This window comes from Haliotis cracherodii, unplaced genomic scaffold (genome assembly GCF_022045235.1).
Source record: "Haliotis cracherodii isolate W230 unplaced genomic scaffold, xgHalCrac1.p SCAF_4, whole genome shotgun sequence".
Taxonomy (NCBI): Eukaryota; Metazoa; Mollusca; class Gastropoda; order Lepetellida; family Haliotidae; genus Haliotis; species Haliotis cracherodii.
In genome coordinates this window covers 47,133,369-47,153,963 of record NW_027266297.1, presented here as the reverse complement: position 1 = coordinate 47,153,963, position 20,595 = coordinate 47,133,369, and the positions used below count along the sequence as shown (strand labels likewise).

The 20,595-nt window shown below is 39.4% G+C and overlaps 1 protein-coding gene across 3 annotated transcripts in view; it reads right to left on the bottom strand.

Annotated features, from left to right (window-relative positions):
- LOC139478445 (ubiquitin carboxyl-terminal hydrolase 24-like) overlaps positions 1-20,595 on the bottom strand; it is a 213,002-nt gene that overhangs the window by 31,426 nt on the left and 160,981 nt on the right. For all 3 annotated transcript variants that reach the window (XM_071260905.1, XM_071260906.1, XM_071260907.1), the window contains exon 55: positions 14,354-14,419. In XM_071260905.1, the coding sequence (XP_071117006.1) occupies positions 14,354-14,419 (66 nt within the window). The remainder of the gene's footprint in view (positions 1-14,353; positions 14,420-20,595) is intronic.

Sequence of the window (20,595 nt, the reverse complement as noted above, 5' to 3'; positions counted from 1 at the left end):
CAAATCAGAATGTATCAGTTCACTGTATGACATATCTGATGAACAAGACAAGGGATCACATTTCATACAAACATACCCACATAGCTCTGTAGCTCACCGGAATATTTCTGCAACATTACATCAGATCCAATAATAAACAATAGAAAACATAAGAGCTTTTGACCAAATATATATCTTCATGTATATTAATTTACACATTGATACATGAATAACTGGCTGAGGGCAAAAATATGTTGTGGCAAATATCACTGAACATAATACATTGTTTTATTATCAAGTCAGTGTTATTATGCATACAACAATTACAGATACATCAAGAAAAGACAAGACAATTTATTCAATATATAGGCGGATGGCCCAAACTACAGATATATAGAAGTTACATTTCTTTGCCCTACAAAACACACCCACACCCACACACTAGGTACTTAGGGGTACAATTAGTATCGGTTGACAATTACATGCACAGACACACATGTCACATGCAGTATTCATATTTCTAATCTTTTACACATTAAATAAGTAAAAACAGAGATCATTTATTGTTTGTGTATCTTGAGTGTTCATAATATTACCGGTAATGAATATGTTTACTGCACTGTCATTTCTGATGTATTTACTAATATACTGTTTTCTAAGAGATACATGCATCACAAAAGCAAAACATGAATATCGTCCTCTATATACATTGTCTTATTTAGCCTATAGTGACGACATAGTCTTACATGGTATGGTATATTAGTGTATCTTCCTGTCTCTGTAATAAGTCTAAAATTACCACATCTGAATCTTGTGAAACAAATTCTCAACTGTAAAGGAATAGCAATGCACTGATATGTTTCCACATGTAAAAGTGTCTTATATAACACATAGTTGGCACATGTATGAGAAGAGTGTAGTTATGAACACCAGTTTTGTAAGAGACTTTAACATTAAATAAATAACTAGTCAGGGTGTAAATACTATACCTAAATATCTATAAAATGACACCACCTCAAGCTTCTGGACGTGAAGACACAAACTCTCATAGTGATGCACTGGGCTGCTGTTTCGAAACAACATAACCTTAGTCTTTTTCACATTTACTTACACACCAGTTAATTCACAAAGATTTTCCAAACCAACTATCTTTTTTTGTGACTGTAATGCAGTATCAGCGACTGCAGAAACATCACCAGCAAACATGAGAGCAAATAGATTATTTGCATCAGGAGATATATATATACCTTGTCCACCATATTCTTCCATCATACTAATAAGTTGATTGATGAAAATAGTAAACAGTTGGGGACAATACAAAACGTTACAATGGAAGTAGCTAGAAAATCCATTGGAAGTTCTTACACAGGCTACATTGATGAAAGAATATTGAAGATTTTCCCATTTTTACCCACATTTTTAAGACTTGACAGCAATACATCATGTTTAACAGTATAAAAAGCTTTTGAAAAATCAATAAACAAACAGTAGAATATGCCTTTCTTTCTACAGGCATACTTCTGGATCATTGCATGGAGTGAAAATGTATGATCAGCAGTGGAATGATTCGATCTGTATCCTGCTTGTGTCTCATGAATACTATTATTTGATCACATTAGAGTCGTAACCGATTGTTTAAAATAGAAGTGAAATATCTTGCACATAGAGTGTATCAGTGATATTCCTCTGTAGTTGTTGGGGTCAGCCTTCACACCAGACTTGAAGATAGGACAAATAATCTGTCTTAGAATATTTTATTAAATATTAATGTAAAGAGAGAAAGTGTGTAAGGTTTTGATGCTTTAAAGAACTCAGATGAGATGTCATCTGGTCCTGGAGATTTATTGTTTGCAAGATTATAAATACAGCTAGAGACTTCCTGTTCAGTAATATCTTGATTTAATGAGGCTGTGTATGGATCCAGTTGTATACATGATTCGGGTTGGCTTGCTTGCATCACACATAACCTCAACCAGATCAACAATCCACAGATTAGAGAAGTGTGCGATCCAGTTTTGGGGACTAATTTCCTGACTTAAATTATTGGTAGCTCTGCACTGCTTCAAAATTTTCCAAAATTTCATTTGCAGCTACATATATAAGTATTTCTTTATGGGAGTGAAAACAGGCATTTTTGTTCTTATCAAACATTAGTCTGAACTTAGTGCAAAATGATCTAAAATGAGTAACAGCCACTCCATGGTCCCTGTGAGCTATAAGATTGGTTGGTTGGTTTGTTGTTTAATGCCGCACTCAGCAATATTCCAGCTTTATGACAGCGGTCTGTAAATAATCGAGTTTGGACCAGACAATCCAGTGGTTAATATGATGAGCAACCCTCCACGCAATTGGGATTGATGACATGCATCAAACAAGTCAGCGAGCCTGACCAGTGATCTCTAAGAGCTACAGACTTGTCATGTTTTATTTTGTCTAGTTTTTCATCCCACCGTGGGGATTGTGATTTGTTGACATCTGCAAAATATCCTTAATAAAGTTTCTTAGTATGTTCAGCTTCTTGTTGATACAATCTAGTGAGACCTAAAGCTGTTCTTTGTATGTCATGAATAATGCCATCAATTAATTTGTCATGCAGAGTGTCATATAAAGAAGTAAACTTGGTGAGCAAGAGATCTCTTGTGTTTTCATTCCAAACATATTTAACCCAGCTTGATTGTCTGTCTGTATCAAACTTGCTGTTATTATTTAACTGGTCACTGTTGTCATAACATTCGTAGGGAGACTGGATGTTAAATAAAGCAACAAAACCCTTTCCATATCCAATAGAAATCTCTGCATAAAGCAGAGTCGATCGAACAAAGAGCGATATAACGGAAAGTGGTTAGATTCATCAAATGTACCAATGCCAAAGTTTGAGATATGTGGGAAGAGTGAGGAGGAGGAAATCATATAATCCACAAGACTTGTTCCATCGTGGGTCACACATGCAAACTGACCTTGCTTATCTTCAAACAGTCTACCATTCATAACATGGATACCAAATGTTCTACACGGTTCAGCATGCTTTTTGCCTACTCAGTATGAACAAGGTTATCTCTGCTTGAGTGATCCGAGGGGTAGTCATCAATATCCTTATCAATAAAGTTAATATTGTAATGTAGTATAAAATCTAGAAAATCTTTCATTCTAGCATTTAGATCACCCGCTAGAAATCAAACAATAGTTATCATTGTGAATAATTCTAAGAATACCACCTCTATCACATCAGTGCCATAAATTCCTGTTTATGCTGAGAATCACACTATAATTTTTTTTATAAATTTTCAACAGACGTCCACCACACTGCCAACATATCCATAATTGTGAGGGAAACCCTATCCCTTGATAGGGGCGCCACCACGCATGTGCAAGGCGGGTATCTAGTCACTTCTTTCAACCCATTACTCTCATCAACTAGATCCAGATATTTGGGGAGGTGGGAGGGATTAATTCCTGATGTGATAGAGGTGGTATTCTTAGAATTATTCACAATGATAACTATTGTTAGATAATTCTTGTGAATACCTCACCTCTATCACATCAGTGCCAGTATACACCAGAGGGACCGGCGGGTTCTGGTATCTAGCATCCCTTAGATATTTGGCTAGTGGTGTGGTAAAACCAAGGATTATATGCCAAAAGGGGATCTAAAACGGATGTGTCTAATAGTCTACTTCCAAGACTTAGACGTATAGAATTTTCAAACGTCATATGATGGGTATATGTATATTCCCTTGTGATACTTAGACAGATTATGACGTCACTTCCTGTGATGACGTCATATGTAACGTCACTTCCGGTGGTGGCGTCATCAAGAGATAAAGAGGCATTTTCTCTGCTTTCTGTGGGGTTGAGTTGCTGTAATGAAGTATCTCAAGGCTCTTATGGGACAGATCAATCTATCCAGGAAGTGCACACTTTTACTTAAGGCTGGTATTGTATATTGCCTGTCCGAGTGTGCCGAAGGTTGACGACTGGTTTTGGGCAATAAATTCTGGGAGCGATCTAAACGACTCTGATTTCATTCTTGGGTATGAGTTACAGTGGAGGTGTCAATAGCGTGTAATTCTGACACACGAGCCGCCGTAGCCATGGCTAGTAGAAAAAACAAACAGTTTCCCTGGGGATAATAGTAATGTCGCACTACTGATGGGTTCATATGGTGTTTTCATCAATGCTGACAATACTATAATTAGATCTCATTTGGGAAGTACGTGGTACTTTAATGTCTTTTCCAGGGCAAAGGACTTTATGAGTTGATGTCGTAATTTCTTGTCGTTTTTTAGATAGAGCAAGAATTCAGCCACTATAGGTATCGTTATTTCCCGTTATTTGCTTTTTTATCTCCACTCGACAAACCTGCCCCATCTGTTATTGTATAGGGCAGACGATGCTGGTCTCCATGAGCTTGCCACTCTTCGTGCAGCTGATTTAGAGTAACCGATGGCTTGCATCTTATTCGAGATAACTTCTAAGCGTGAAGATGGAGGTTGTCGAAGCGGCCGTAAAATATGTCCGCTTTGGTTGTCTCAATAGGTCGCTACGTACTGGGAGTTTCAGAGGTACTTCTACCAGAAGTTGTAGAAGTCTCGGAAACCAAGCACTTTTCTGCCATGCCGGGGCTATGAGGATTATTACACAGTCTGTTTCCTCTATTTTCTACAGTACTCTGTCTATGCAAACATTCCCTCCCATTCCATGGAGAGCGCATTGACTTGGAGTGCTAGTGGGTCTGGTACCGGGCTGACGTCGACTGGTAGTTTGTTGTTGAGACATGTGGCGAATAGATCTAGGTTTGGAGTATCCCATAGCTGGGTTATCCACTTGAACACCTCGGGATGTAGTGACCATTCTGTGGGTACTATCTTGTTCTTCCGGGATAGGTAATCTGCTAGGATATATAGCTTGCCCGGTATGTGTCTTGTTTCGATCTTGCAACTAACTGGGTCTACCAATGCATATAAACATGTAACCTCCTTCAGTAAAGGCTGAGACCTTGTGCCTCAGTAGGTTAAATCTTGGATAGATGTGAGCGGACATACGCGAGACATCCACCAGCATCTCGACTTGATGGCCTGATTATTGCGCTTGTTATCATGTGCTCTACTCTTGCATATCTGTCCTCTGGGGGTGTTGCTATGCCCTTGTTGAGTAGAATCTTGCACCTATGTAGATGATGCCTGTGTGGGTACTAGCTCTGTTTTAGAGGGTGAACCAGGAAGAGTGTTAGTAGTGAGGCACACTGTGTTTAAACTAATTGCGATTGTCCTGATCGGCCAATAGGAAATCGTCTATATATCCGAGAAGCCTTATGAGCTTATATTGGCGCAAACCGATGATGGGATTGGTGATCCTGGTGAATAACCATGGGGCTATGGATATGCCGAATGGTAGTACCCTGACCTGGTATCTCTGACCGTTGACTGCAAAGCGTAGGTACCTGGAATACTGGGGAGTAGAACCCGTGAGTGGTCTCTGACTCCTTTAAGATGCTGATAGCCCCTTGCTGAGCTTGTGTAATCTTGGGTTGATGTCTGTGAGACGGGCTAGTTCGACTGGATTCGATGTGGTCGTATCTTTGATCTTCTGTAGTTCTAAATCGTTGTCCATTGGGCAAGCGATGTCGGTAGGGTCTGAAGGAATCTGTAGATTTCTGGTTGAGTCATTTCCGGTGGTATACCCTTCAAAGACTGCTTCTGCTTCTGCTTCTGCTTCCTCCTCTGCGAAGTGGGATGATCATCTTTAGCAGGAATTGTGCTGATATCCAGTCTTGTGCTGATTGAAGATCTTCCTGCATCTTCAGTATGTGTTCAAGTGAGCTGTGGATGAATCCGGTCTGCTGTAGTGTCATCTCCGTGGGGTGTCTAAGTGTAGGCCTACGTTCTGATTGTTCGGGGTATGACGTGGAGAATTGCAGCTGCAATCCAGTTAATGTATGAACTGAAATTAATCATCTGTTTGTTGACATAATCTAAGTCCCTGATTATGGCCAAGTCAACGTGCATTTTAGAGTTAGTCTTCTTAACCAGATAGTAGAAAAGTTCATCGTTGTGTGCAGGGGAGACTTATGTTGTGTAATCACTCTTATAAATGGCAGGCATATACCCAGTCTAACATTAAGTGCCGAATGTAGCATTTAATGAATATTCTATTCTTGATGACGTCATCAATATATGACGAACAGGGAAGGGTAAGGTATTCTAGAATCAACTGACTGGTACCTCCTACCCGTCACGTCCTAACAAGGTCATCTGGTATTTTGTCCTTGTATCTGTTTTAATGGGCGGGCATTAGATTTATAGAGTTCTGCAATGATATCTCAATGGCATAATTATTTGATCTATAATTAACCTCCGTAGAAGAATCCCCATTGTATAAAAACCAGTATTGGCAATAGATCCGCACCCCCTACTCGGGCTGCGCTGAGACTGGGTCATATGGCTGAGGGTAGCGTAATCCTGGTCGTCTGATCTACGGCTGGCCGTGCGGGAATCACGTGTTCTATAACTGTGTGATAGTGATGTAACATCTCCCTCGCTTTCTCCACTGTGTGGCAACATGAGATGGCGCATGCTTAGGAATTCTTTCCTGATTAGCACGAGCTTTGTAAGTTTGTCTATCTTATGGCTAGAGGGTGAATGGTGTGCATTTCTGAGCATACTGCGATGCAATGTCCGTGATTCACAATCTGCCCTATGGTGTGCGTGGTAGGGAGGTAATCTATCTCTTTTATGTTCTCCCGTGTCTTCATAATAATCAGATACAACGTAGGCTTGCATTGTCTGCTGTATGAGGAAGTACTGCCATATTCAGCCTTAGATCTCACTTAATCTCGTGGTTATCAATCCCCGTTTGGTCATGCCAGGTTTTTGCAATCAATTCTTTTAGATATGATTCCTGAGCCATTGATTGTGTGCGCTTTTATCAAATATTACAACATTGAGTTGGTTAATATCTCCGAATGCCTTTAGTTAAAATCCTGTGAGGTACATCTGCTCCTCAACTTTATTGGGAGATCCTTAGGTCTCTTGAATCTCGTGATCGACCTCTGTTGGCCAAGCCTGGGTTGTGTGACAGATTCTTTTAGATATGAGATTCCTTAGACATTGATTGCATGCGCTTTTATCAATCTGATCGACCCCTGTATGGCCAAGCTGGGGTAGTGCGACAGAAGACATTGAATTTTTCCGTGAACTCGTTTAAGTTAAAGGGGGAACGTGGCAGAGGGTGAAAATCGTTAGTTTCTGTCCAAACTCGATGATCGACCGTACCAGACATTGCCGGATGCAAGTTTGAGGCTTTCTGTTTGACCGGTAAAATGCATCTGCTCCTCAACATTATTGGGAGAGTGGGATGAGCGACGGGGTCTCTTCTCCTCATAAGGTGAGACGGCGACCTCGCGCGACACTCGCTTGTAACCCACGTGATTAATATGGCCACCAAGGGCTTAATCACTTGTTTTTACTTGATGCTCTAGTAATCTTTGTAATCATGATTGTTGATACATGCCTTGTAGAGCTTGTCAATTTTCTCCTTTGACAGAGGCTCGCAATAGCTCCAGCTTGACTTTTGTGTGCAGTTGCTTGCATGATAGACATCTAGGGTGAGGGTCACCAGGTATCTGGTGTTGCCCACTGCCTGAACAGACGGGCGTCTGTCCTTGAGATGAAGATCTCATCCCACAGAACGTTTCTAACTAATTACTTACTAGAACTTCCAATCTTCTTATATCCCCGTTCTCTGCTTGTAGAACTGCTTACTGCTTGTAGCCTATGAAGCTTGAGAAGATCTAATGTGCTTTGTAAGTGTGGAACTCAATCACGTGTACGGATGTGCAACAAAATATTTTCCTTGTTGTCATCTGGACACACAGGAAAGAAGTGACTAGATTCCCGCCTTGCGCATGCATGGTGGCGCCCCTGGCAAGGGATAGGGTTTTCCTCACAACTATGGATATGTTGGCAGTGTGGTGGAATGTCTGTTGAAAATTTATAAAAAAAATTATAGTGTGATTCTCAACATAAACAGGAATTTATGGCACTGATGTGATAGAGGTGAGGTATTCACAAGAATTATATGTGTTTGTCGTGATGTTTAGCCATAATAATACATGTATTTACATAAGGTTCAAGAGTAGTGATGCCATTGTGTTCACTATTTTCACATATTGATGAACTTTCAGGAGAGACAGAAGTAAAAATCAGAACTGAGTCTCAGTCAATGTGAAGACTACTAGTAGCAAACAACAATACAACTGTATTCTCGAAATAGTCATAAAGTCTATTAACTTCTTTGATAGGCATTTAGGAGTTGGAGTACTAAGAAAGGATAAGATTTATGGATGAACAACTCCTTTATTACAATTAAGAGCGATGTTTCGGTGTAGGTTCTAATATCGTTATCATCACTTGCTTGATAATAGTGTTAGAACCTACACTGAAACGTCACTCTTAATTGTAATAAAGAAGTTGTTCATCCATAAATCTTATCCTTACATAAAGTCTACTGATATATTTATCATTCAACCACTTTTCTTTGATGAGAACAGTTACATCGCCACTGTGGCATCCCGACTGTTTAGTTTTAATTCTCACACTGTTTCGCGAATAAAAACCAGACAGAAAGTGAGAATTTGTTATCTGCCTTCACGAAAGATTCACAGAAACATACAAGGTCATAATAAGTACATACATATTTCACCTGAGAGTATGGGTTGTCATGTTTATGTAAGCCATCAATATTCCACGACAGAATTTCAAAAGTTGGGCCATACCCTTCCCTTCAGTCTGTGTTGTGTTTATGTCCTCGGCCAGTGCGACCTTCACCTGTGTATTTACGTCATTTCTGGGTCCAAACAAAGCACTTGCCCATGTGGTGCCATGCCCACTCATCTTGGCAGATGAATGTTGGGCGAAACCGCATTATCGGTGGTTCGAGAAGGGAGCTAACTCCATTTGCCTAATCGAAAGTTCGAGGTGGGCCCACATTCGAAACTAAACGCACTTGTTGTTGAGAATATGTACAACGTAAACAAACCCGCATTACGAACTGCAATTTTGTCTATTTAAAATAAGTATTATGACTTATAATTGGATTAAAATGTACAAATGCGATGACAATACAGCAGAACTCACTTCTACGAACATCGGCAAACTAGGTCGTGGGGTCATTAATATTCATGAGTTATTCCTTTTATGGAACAAGTTCTCGGAAAAGTTTGAGGCTTGTATCATGACTATCATGTCCGAAATCAATTCAAGTGTAGACATATTTCCACCGGCATATCGCCACCAAAACTTATGATTAGATTGATGTGTCATACTGGAAAAAGTAGAATGAGTGGTATTTACTCTGTAAATTTAATTTGAAGTAGATCTAAGTTTCTTGCTTTGTAACTATTTTTGTAAAACAAGTGTGGTCAGCTATGATGACGTTATTCAAGCTTCAAAGACTCTTTGTGCATTTATAAAGATATTTCCCATCAATATTCCAAAATGAGAATAATATATAATGTCACATACCCATGCAAAGTAATGACAAATGTGAGCCCACTCGCCTAAATGACTTCGTCAACCCAATGAAGCCCAGTGACTTACAAATGTGGGCCCACCTGTTTCGATCACTATAAGACGGGAACAATGTGGGCCTGTGGGCCCACATTTTAGAAAATGGTTATAAATAAGCCAGGCTAATGAAGCTTAGCGATTTACAAATGTGGTCCCTCCTGTTGCAATCACTATGACGGAAGACTGTCTACCTACTAGGCAATATACAAATGTGGGCCCACTTGTTTCGATCACCATATATGACGGGAACAATGTGGGCCCACATTTGAGAAAATGATTATCAACATTTAAGTAGACTTTCCCGATTAATAAATGTGGTCCCTCCATTTGCAATCAATATGACGGAAGAACGTCTGCCCACATTTAGGAATTGATTATCAGAACTAATTAAACAACCTAACCAAGCTAGGCGATATACAAATGTGGGCCCACTTGTTTCGAACACCATATATGACGGGAAAAATGTGGGCCCACATTTTAGAACATGGTTATCAGCACTAAACCAATCTAAGTGGATGTACAGATGGAAACATAAATATATAATGCATTCAAACGTTTAATTAAGAATACGTTTTACCTTAGGAATAAGCTGGGCATTTAATAGCTGGACCAACAACGTACAGCATGACTGAAGCCATTTCTCGCAAATACGAAAACAACAGAGATAGCTCCCATTTGAAATTAGAGTGACCTCCCTTTCCCAATATGAACCACTGATAATGCGGTTTCACCGAATGTTGAAATCCTGATATTCTCACAATGACTTTCGCTTGTCTGTCATACATGACTCAGATTTATTCCTAGTGATCCACACTCAAAAACAGCTAGAGTTTGCTGTCCCGTGGTGGGGCTGGGGTTCGACCCGTCATTGCCACAAGTGACAAGCAGTGCACTCATCAAAATCATCAATATCAAGCACGGGACAAAGAGTACTTTGCTATCTGTACGCCATGGATTTGACTGTGTCTTGACTTGCTTGGTTGGGAGAAGCATCAAGAGAGATACCCACACAGAGACACCAGATACATCAAGAAAACAGAAAGGCAAAAGACCTGCAGAAACAGAAGCAGTTCATCACAGCTTCTTCAAGAAGTACCGCAAAGACTCCCTTCCTAATAAGGAACTTCAAATATATATATATCACCAATGTCCTCTAATGCTGAGGAATTGGGTTCAATTGACAATAAACTCTTTAAATGTATATAAAATGTAAGAATTACACCGTAACTAAAATGTCTGAGGTATAAACATAACTTAACAATTAACAAGCACTGGGAGGGTGGAGCCTAACTGTCTCGCCTGCAGGTCGTGGTGACAGGTGGAGTGCCCTTTCATGATGGCATAGGCATTGTGCAGACCATGACCTAATGAGCAGTGGATAGGCTGCAGTTTGGTGGGTGTCGTGTTACTCATTATTTACCACATAACAGAAAATGTACTTTAATAAGAATTCCATATATGCTGAAGGCAGTGACATCACTACACACCAGCCACTCTTGAACCGTGACCAGGGAACCTATTGCTTCGATCATTGTCGGTGCTAATTATCTAGCTGGCTTCCATTTGTCCACTGCCATTTCCATTTGATTACCTATCAGTGCTAATTACCCTGGCCTCCCGTTTGCCCATTGCCTATTACCAATCTGTGACAATCCTGGCTCCCAGTTGTCCATCATTATCAACTATCAGCACTAATTTACTGTTAAGTGTTGGCTCCCATTTGTCCATTGCTAATCACCTATCAGCACCTATCATCTTTGGTATCTTATTACTTTTATTGTTCTGACGGGTACAATACATATTGTTCTCGGAGTCATAGCATTTACTCACCCGATGAAGGATTAAGTATATACTCTCAAATGTTGTGTTCCTTATAATAAATAAGTTGACATCCATAAATTCTCTTCCTGATTTGTAACATTTCTGAAATTTTGGATGATGCTTCGAAACTATGAAAATCTTTGACCTTAATAGAGACCACCTTCTGAAGATCCATCAATTACCAAGTAAGTGGCAATTACTGATGCAACCATGAGTGATAATAACATCAAAGATGACCTTGAACTTTGATAGTCAAAGGTCCAACATAACATGTGGTAGAATTTGTACAGATACAACACAATTACCTCAAAGGTAACATTGACTTTGACAAAAATGCATCTGATATTTGATATGGTAGCATTTCTTAAGAAACATGAAGTTCTATGTCTCAAGGGGAAACCATGCCTCATAACTGACAATGATATAACCATCTTTTACAAAAACCTGAATTCTAACCTCGACCTTGGACTCCTCTTGACCAAAAACCTTTTCAAAACAGGGCCACATCATAAAGAAGGTACAAGCCAAATTTTTAATGATAAAACTTTTTGAGAAAGTGTTACCACAATATCTTTTTAGAGCTTTTTCTATCTCATTATGTCCCAAAAGAATTCACCGGGACCATTTGGAAGAAGTGCATGGAAGAGTAATATCTTAGGTCAATAATCTTTGTGTGGTAGTCATTGGAAAAACTAGAAAGGTGTTTGCATTACAAGCTGAAAAAGAAGCAGCCCCCTTTTTCTCATCAGAAACATACAACATGAGCCAAATATTCCACAGCAGGTCACAATTGACCTCACACATGCCCAAGGCAATACAACTTTCAAACAGAAAATCACATGCCTCTAGCTACTGTAATAACTTCTTCCAGTTGAATAACATCATTTCCGGTGTTTGAAACCACATGTCTAATGCAAGACAAATTTGAAACAGAAAGTCCTTTGCTTCAAGATATGTTTAACAACAAAATCATAAGCACTTCCTGTTTCATGATCTTCACCTTCAGTCGCAGCCATGAACTCCCTAGAGATCATGTTTATAAAGTTATATCAAATTGCAATCGTAAACGCTCAAGATATTGAGTACAAAAGCTTTTGACCTTCAACATCATCCAATCACCTTACTTGTTGCAACTTAGATGGCTTACAAATATGATGTCTTCATGATTTACTAACAATACTTTCTGAATGAAACTGTTCACAAGTCACTGCATGAATGAACGACAATCAAACTTTCAGTCAGGTTAGATATGCCAATGGATGACAGACAAGCAGGTAGGCCATGACTTGACTTTCAGTCAGGTTAGATATGCCAATGGATGACAGACAAGCAGGTAGGCCATGACTTGACTTTCTGTCAGGTTAGATATGCCAATGGATGACAGACAAGCAGGTAGGCCATGACTTGACTTTCTGTCAGGTTAGATATGCCAATGGATGACAGACAAGCAGGAAGGCCATGACTTGACTTTCAGTCAGGTTAGATATGCCAATGGATGACAGACAAGCAGGTAGGCCATGACTTGACTTTCTGTCAGGTTAGATATGCCAATGGATGACAGACAAGCAGGTAGGCCATGACTTGACTTTCAGTCAGGTTAGATATGCCAATGGATGACAGACAAGCAGGTAGGCCATGACTTGACTTTCAGTCAGGTTAGATATGCCAATGGATGACAGACATGCAGGTAGGCCATGACTTGACTTTCAGTCAGGTTAGATATGCCAATGGATGACAGACAAGCAGGTAGGCCATGACTTGACTTTCAGTCAGGTTAGATATGCCAATGGATGACAGACAAGCAGGTAGGCCATGACTTGACTTTCAGTCAGGTTAGATATGCCAATGGATGACAGACAAGCAGGTAGGCCATGACTTGACTTTCAGTCAGGTTAGATATGCCAATGGATGACAGACAAGCAGGTAGGCCATAACTTGACTTTCTGTCAGGTTAGATATGCCAATGGATGACAGACAAGCAGGTAGGCCATGACTTGACTTTCAGTCAGGTTAGATATGCCAATGGATGACAGACATGCAGGTAGGCCATGACTTGACTTTCAGTCAGGTTAGATTGATAAGGCAACTTCCCAGTATGCCTAGGTACGAGCATGCGCAGCAGTGCTTCAATGTCAGCCATCTTGTACACGTTTCGTAAACAATGACAAGCAATCCCACCTCCATCCCCCACTACCGTCCATGTTTATCCTTGTTTTACATTTATTTCAGGTTTCCGGATTCTCCCAGTTGTATTCAATTTTTTTGTATTAGCCGTCATAACTGTGGGTATATTTACCCCTGCAGTCATTAGGATGGGATGCATTGGATTCCTGTTGTTAAAACACATGTCATGCTTGACCTCTATGATATTTAGCATCCAATGCGTTCTATCTGTAGTGTAGAATGATAGATGTGTAGTTAATTGTCGAAACCAGTTTGTATTCTATGTATCACTCTCGACAATTGATCCCAACAGCTTGGGCCTGACCGATGCTCAGTCAGGTACACATAAGTCAGGTACATGTAGTCGATTCTCCTGTGTTTATACCCAATGCTTGGGAAGGTTGTCAGTTGTGCAAGGCGAATCGATCCCTAGCTGGGCATGACTGATGCTCAGTCATGTACATGTACCAATAGCTTTTCTAGTAACATGTGTATAATTTGAAGTGAGAACGCCAAACTTTGTTAGATATGTATTATATTTGATGTGTCTCGGGTATTAAATCATTGTTTCAAGTTTTGTGTTGAATTGTCATTATAAACTAACTGAATTGCAAGTTAAACACCAAACACAACTTAGTAAAGTCAGAACTTTTTTCATCTATGATTCAAACCAGTCAGTACCCCATCTAACAAGTCTGAATCATTGTACATTAAGTTTCCCCAAGTCTGTGCAATAGCTTGTCAGGAGTAATGTCTGGCAATGTGCAGACTTCCTGCACTGTCATGAAATCCTCGCAGTGTGCACAACATGTCAAATAACTTACCAAAACTTCAGTTAGAAGTGTGAATATAGGCTTTAGTTCATTGGATGGTGTGTTGAGATACTGCAACTGAAACAATAAATATATAATGACATCCCACTTCCATGTCCAACCACATCACATGTTGCGCAGACAGATAGTGCATATCATTGCCAATTGCCAACATAATATATTCACATAATACATTAATACATTAGGCAATTGCTCAAAATCATTACCATTGTTTACTTGACTCAGGGAATATCTACATGAATGTGAAATACTGTATACCTCACTAGCAGACAGTTGCCCCAACAAATCTAATGTTCTCTTAGATGGGACATTTTACGTGCTGGAATTTCTAAGTTACAAGTTTTTATATTAAGCAGAAAATCATGGGAAAAATAGATTTTGTAGGAATAGCATTCAAATGTATGCAATTAACTGTTGGAAAGTTATCAAGATATGTATTATTACTATCATTATTGGAATATTAGTAAAAGTGATTACAGCCAATTGCCTTTTTAACTGCATTGATATATGTATTATATTTGCATTGTGTTATATCCATTAGTAATGTCCTGCTCAAGGCATGTTTTGAAAGAAATACTGCATTTTCATGTAATAAGTATCTTACAAATATAACACCAGCTTGTTTCCATTCACAATCAACAACACTTTTTCTATTGACAAGAATATTGCTATTGTTCCAAATAATACTATTAAAAATATCAACATCTTGACAATCCTGTACTTCTTTCCAATATTCAAACATTTCTCTGTAAAATAATGGCAGCTTCACCTTCAAACTTGAAGTTTTGTAGTTACAATGTAATAGAATTTTTAAAGAACCTAATGTGACAAATTTCTGTTAAATAAAACAATTTCATGCATCCTTTTTCTGAAAATATCTGTCAACAATAATAACTTAATGGATTTATTCATCAATTCTACATCCAAAGCCTATATACCCCCTTTTTCATATCCCCCTAATAACTTTACTCAGGCAACTTTTTTAGTTTTACTTTTCCAAAAAAATTTAAACAACTTTCTTTTCAACAATTTCCAATAAGATGTTTTGACTGATATAGCATTTACTATATATATAAATCTAGACATTTGTTCAGCTTTACTGATCAGAGATCTACCATATATAGTCACATTTCTATTAAGCCAATGATCAAATCTTTTTTCCATAACTTTTCATGATTTTCTAAATTATGTTTGTCACTATAAGGATCATTCTGATCAATAATTCTTAAATATTTATATCTTGACATTTTTTTAATATTCAAAAGTGGACTTAAGTACTTATTACAATTAACAGACATATACATAGGGTTTTTAAGATTTAACTTTAACTCGGTATAAAAAGACTGGTTTTCATATAATTTTAGAATACATCTAACCGACTTTTGAGTTTTAACAGTTGCCACCAAATCATCCTCAAAATACTCCTTTGATTGATTACAGAATATGTGATTTATTACTTCTGCACACAAAATAAACATGAGTGGAGACAAAGGGCATCCCTGCTTTGTTCCTCTACTATTTACAATTTTTTTTGTAGTTCGCCCATTATTAATGACACAACTATTTGTATTTGTAAAGCAAAATCTAACTAGTTCTATAAACTGTTTAGAAAAATGAAACATCTCCAGGGTAGCATACACAAAATTATGTTCAATAGAATCAAATGCTTTCTCGAAATCTGAATACATTACATAACATTCTTCTTCCTAAAGTTCTAAAAAATCCATTACAATCTTATATTTTCATGTATGATTCTACCTTCAATGAATCCTGTTTGCGATTCATGTACAAGCTATTCTGATAATGGTTTAACCCTAATTGTCAAGAATTTGGCAAATATCTTATAACTAGTAAAACCCTAGATATTTTTTATATTTGTACACTTATCCTGCATTACTCCTTAATGCATATTACTACTTGTTTCTTGACAGAGAAAAGAGCTGTGTGAGGGTCTTTGCTTGAAGAAGTTGTTCCAAATAGCTGAGAGGCCAGCCCATCATGCAGCTCCCACATGACCAAGGGAAGTGACGTCACGGATCCTCACATTACTCTGTAGTCCGAAACATCGTAAGGCATCGTGGGGAGGTAGATCTGCAATGGGTGGGTCCCTTTAGACGCAATAATGCATCTTTATCTGACGGAACCGGAGGTGGGCATACCGTCAGATGTGGACTTTCATCTGTTATTTCCAGACTCTGTTCCCTTGCCAATCCTTGGCTGTGTGGTCGGCCTGGATGACAATTACATGGAAGGGAAGAGTCAGGTATGCGTTGTGTCCTGGAGCACTCGATGAAAGGAGGGGGGGATGAGGAACGATCTATCGGGCTGGCCTGGGAGCTGATTCTTTGCAATGAAGTCCCAGGACAGGCCCAGATGTACGGCTCTGTGTGCTCCCTGCTCAAAGCAGACCCGTGTGATGTCTAGGGTGTGTAGCTCACTGACACGGGCTGCTGTGGCGAGCGCCAGTAAGAAGACCGCCTGACGACGTTTCGAGTGGGTCGAAAGGCGCGTCTCTCAGCAAGGTGAGAATGACGTTCAAGTCCCAGCAGTGCCTGTAGTTCCGGGATTTTCATCATGCGTCGATCTTTTGGAACTGCCAGGACGGAGTTGAGCACCACATGGTAGGTCATGACGGTACTGCCCTTGAGCTTACGCTTGTGACGCAGATGGAGCATAACCTCGGCCAGGAATTGAGGCGATGCAGATGTGGGGTCTTGGTGCTTGCCCCTGCAAAAGCACTCGAAGGATTGCAACTGGTCATCATAGAGGCTCCTAGTGGTTGGGTGATGTGTCATCGTGATTGCCCTTGCCGCTCCGGCCGAGTAGCCCTTGGCATTCAATGCTCTCTGTTAATGGACCAGACGTGAAGACATAACCTGTCTGATCCTGGGTGTGGCTGTCTGCTGTGAGGGTGGATCAGCAGATATGGCCAATCTGGGAGTGGCAGTGGGTTGACGTCGGACAGTTCTCTGAGGTCGACAAACCAAGCCCTCGCTGGCCACCAGGGTGTGACAAAAGTCAGATCAAGGTTCCGTGTCGATCTGATCTTCTGGATGACTTTGGGAAGTAGTACAGAAGGCGGAAAAGCGTACGCTTTAAGTCCTTCCCAGGGGATGCTGAAAGCGTCGACTGCCCAAGCCAGTGGATCCGGCACCGGAGATATGTTGGGCAGGATCTGGTAGTTCTGGCTGGTGGCAAATAGGTCTATGTTGGGGAGACCGTGATCTCGACAAACAAGAGCGAAAGGTGTCTGGGTGAAGTTTCCACTCTGTGGGAGGCACTTTGCCTGGCCGAGACAGGGCATCCGATAGGATGTTTCGGCAGCCCGGGATGTGGTGGACCTGGAACTGGATTCCCAGATGATCTTGAAGGCGAAACCTAGGAGTAGTCAGACATCGTGCGCCGGTGTTTCCTGGCCTGCTGTGTTATGCGTTTTTTACACACACAGAGGTACTGTCTGAAAGCTGTGGGTGAAAGCAGTAAACAGTCTTTACATCGGTGACCCTGGAGGCATTGAGATGTACAATTAAGGCACAGTGAGTGGGGATCCCACGCCGACATATTACGCCGGCACTTTGAGCAGGAGGGCATTATATCTGCAACGAAGCAGTGTAAAATCACAATGTGTCCCCGCCCGATTATGTATGTTATAAATTGTATATCCCACTGTGTGCGTATATGAAACAAATATTATAACGTACTACAACATACAACAAAACAAACAATACTTGCAAGGATATGCCAATTGTGGGGTACCAAGCAAAAGAATATAGAACGCAAAACAGTTCCCAAACTGCTGGCTACGCAAAATATTCAAGATGGCTACTTGGAGCAACAAGACACCTGGCCTTATGTTTTCTTTTGAGAAAACGCCAGTAAATGTCTATTTATGTTATGCACATATTTATGAAACATAGAATGTACAAAATACAAACCGTAGGCACAACACAAAGACAAAACAACATTAACTCAGATAGCAAACACGTGAGGGTTTGAATCAGTTTTATGTGACAGCAAAAAAAACCAGGTCTTCTCTATCAAGTGACAAGAGTAATGTGAGGATCCATGACGTCACTTCCCTTGGTCACGTGGGAGCTGCGTGATGGGCTGGCCTCTCAGCTAGTTGGAGCAACTTCTTCGAGCAAAGACCCTCACACAGCTCTTTTCTCTGTCAAGAAACAAGCAGTAATATGCATTTAGGAGTAATGCGGGATAAGTAAAAAATTCCACATTTAATAATGTTAAATGTCTGTAGCTTGATACAAGTTCCTTTTTTCTCATAAACTGTTATGATTCCAAGCCTTTGGGAGGGGGAAAGTTCACCAGTTTCTAAAGCAAATAATAGGCCTTTTACAAAGCATTTCTTTATATCATTCAAGAAGTAGCAAAAAACACTCCACAGTCAGCCCATCACTGCCTGGTGTCTTATTCAATTTCATTATGAGGAGCGCTTTCTTCACTTCTTTTTCAGTAATTGTTGCTTCCAATGTAGAAGGGACAAATCTATATCATCCATATTTTTCAGATTGTCACCAAAGAAGTGGATTATCACTTCTTTCGAAGCCATGGAGTTAGTTTTATATAGTATGTAAAAAGTTCATTGAGAATCCCATCTTCACTGGTAACTAAAGAGTTATCTCCCTTCCTTAGTTTCCAGATATTTTGCTTTCCTGTCTTGACTTTTCAAGATTAAAAAAATATTTATTACTCTTTTCTCCTTGTACAGTCCAATTGAGCCTCGACCTGATGTACTCTCCGCTCTATGTTTATATATTTCTTCTTACTCTTTCTTTAGTTTATTGCTTTCACCCTCATTATACTTATCAAAAATATCAGTAAGTTGGTCCTCTGGAATTGTAATTTTCTGTATAAATGTTCTTTCTTTCTGCAGATGCTTTTTCTGTTTATCCTTGGAGCACTCTGAAGTAATGTTTATAACACGGAACTTTATCCAATCCAATATCACAAGGTCATTTGAGAGTTCACTTTCATGTCACTGTGTAGAAACTGTTGACTCTTTTCCACATATTCAGAATCAGAGAGAATGGAATTGTTGAATTTCTAGATATTGGGTTTTGTTGTTCTATTTACAGTCAGTTCTATTTGAATCATCTTGTGATCTGTTTTCATGCTTGGTTTTATATCAACAGCCTTTTACCATATTTATGAAACTTCTTGAAATCAGGAAAAAAGTCACTGTGAGACTGAGGACACTTGTTGTGCTTCCATGTGTAACTTCGTTTTAATGGGTGATTATATCTCCAAAGATCAATCAAATCACATGCCTGGCTTAAAATATGTAATTTTGGGCCAATAATATTCTTGCCTAGTCTATCAAAAGAGGGGAAAAGCACAAAATGTCGTTAATATTTGGAATAGAGCTAAATTATTTACATATACTTGTGAAAGGTTTTTCTCTCTGTGTGTAATCATTTGGGGTATATAAATTAGCAATATATTGTTTTACACAAGTACAGAAAGCATACCTGTTCATCACTAGCGGACTCTAGAATCTTAATATTAACTTTGTTTAGTAAAATAGCTACACCTCAGCTGTCATTGGATCCATGTGAGAATTCAATATGGTGGCCCCACTGACTAATCCAAAACTTCTCATCCTCCTCAATAGAATGGGTTTTGTGTTAAAACCAAAGAAAAGTTTATCATTGTTAATAAATCTAAGAATACTGCCTCTATTACATATCTGCCATAAATCCTGTATTTTGGCCTCAGTCACACTAACTAAAATGTTCAGATTTTCAACAGACGTCCTCTTCACTGTCAATCAACACAATTAATAAATAGCTGCATATTACGACGGCTTCAGATAGACAAAACAGGAATAATGACATGTTCAGTTTACCTCAATGTTATTAAAATTAGTAAAATCTAAATATTTTTTACATTTGTATACTTATCCTGCATTACTCCTTAATGCATTCACTGCTTACTTACGACAACTAGAAGGACAGCTCTGCGAAGGTCCTGGGTGAAGAAATAAAGTTGTTGTTCTCAAGTCCCAATCAGTGGCCTTCCGTCGCTGTCCTGTGACCTTGATGACACCTAAGGTCATCTTCACATCACTGCATGTCGCCCGAGCTCTTAGAAAAACATACTTTTGAGGTTTCTGAAGCCAAAGTGGGGAGGCAAGTCTTACGACGGGTGGGCCTTAAACGTAGTAATGCAGGATAAGTATACAAATGTAAAAAATATTTAGATTTTACTAAATTTTT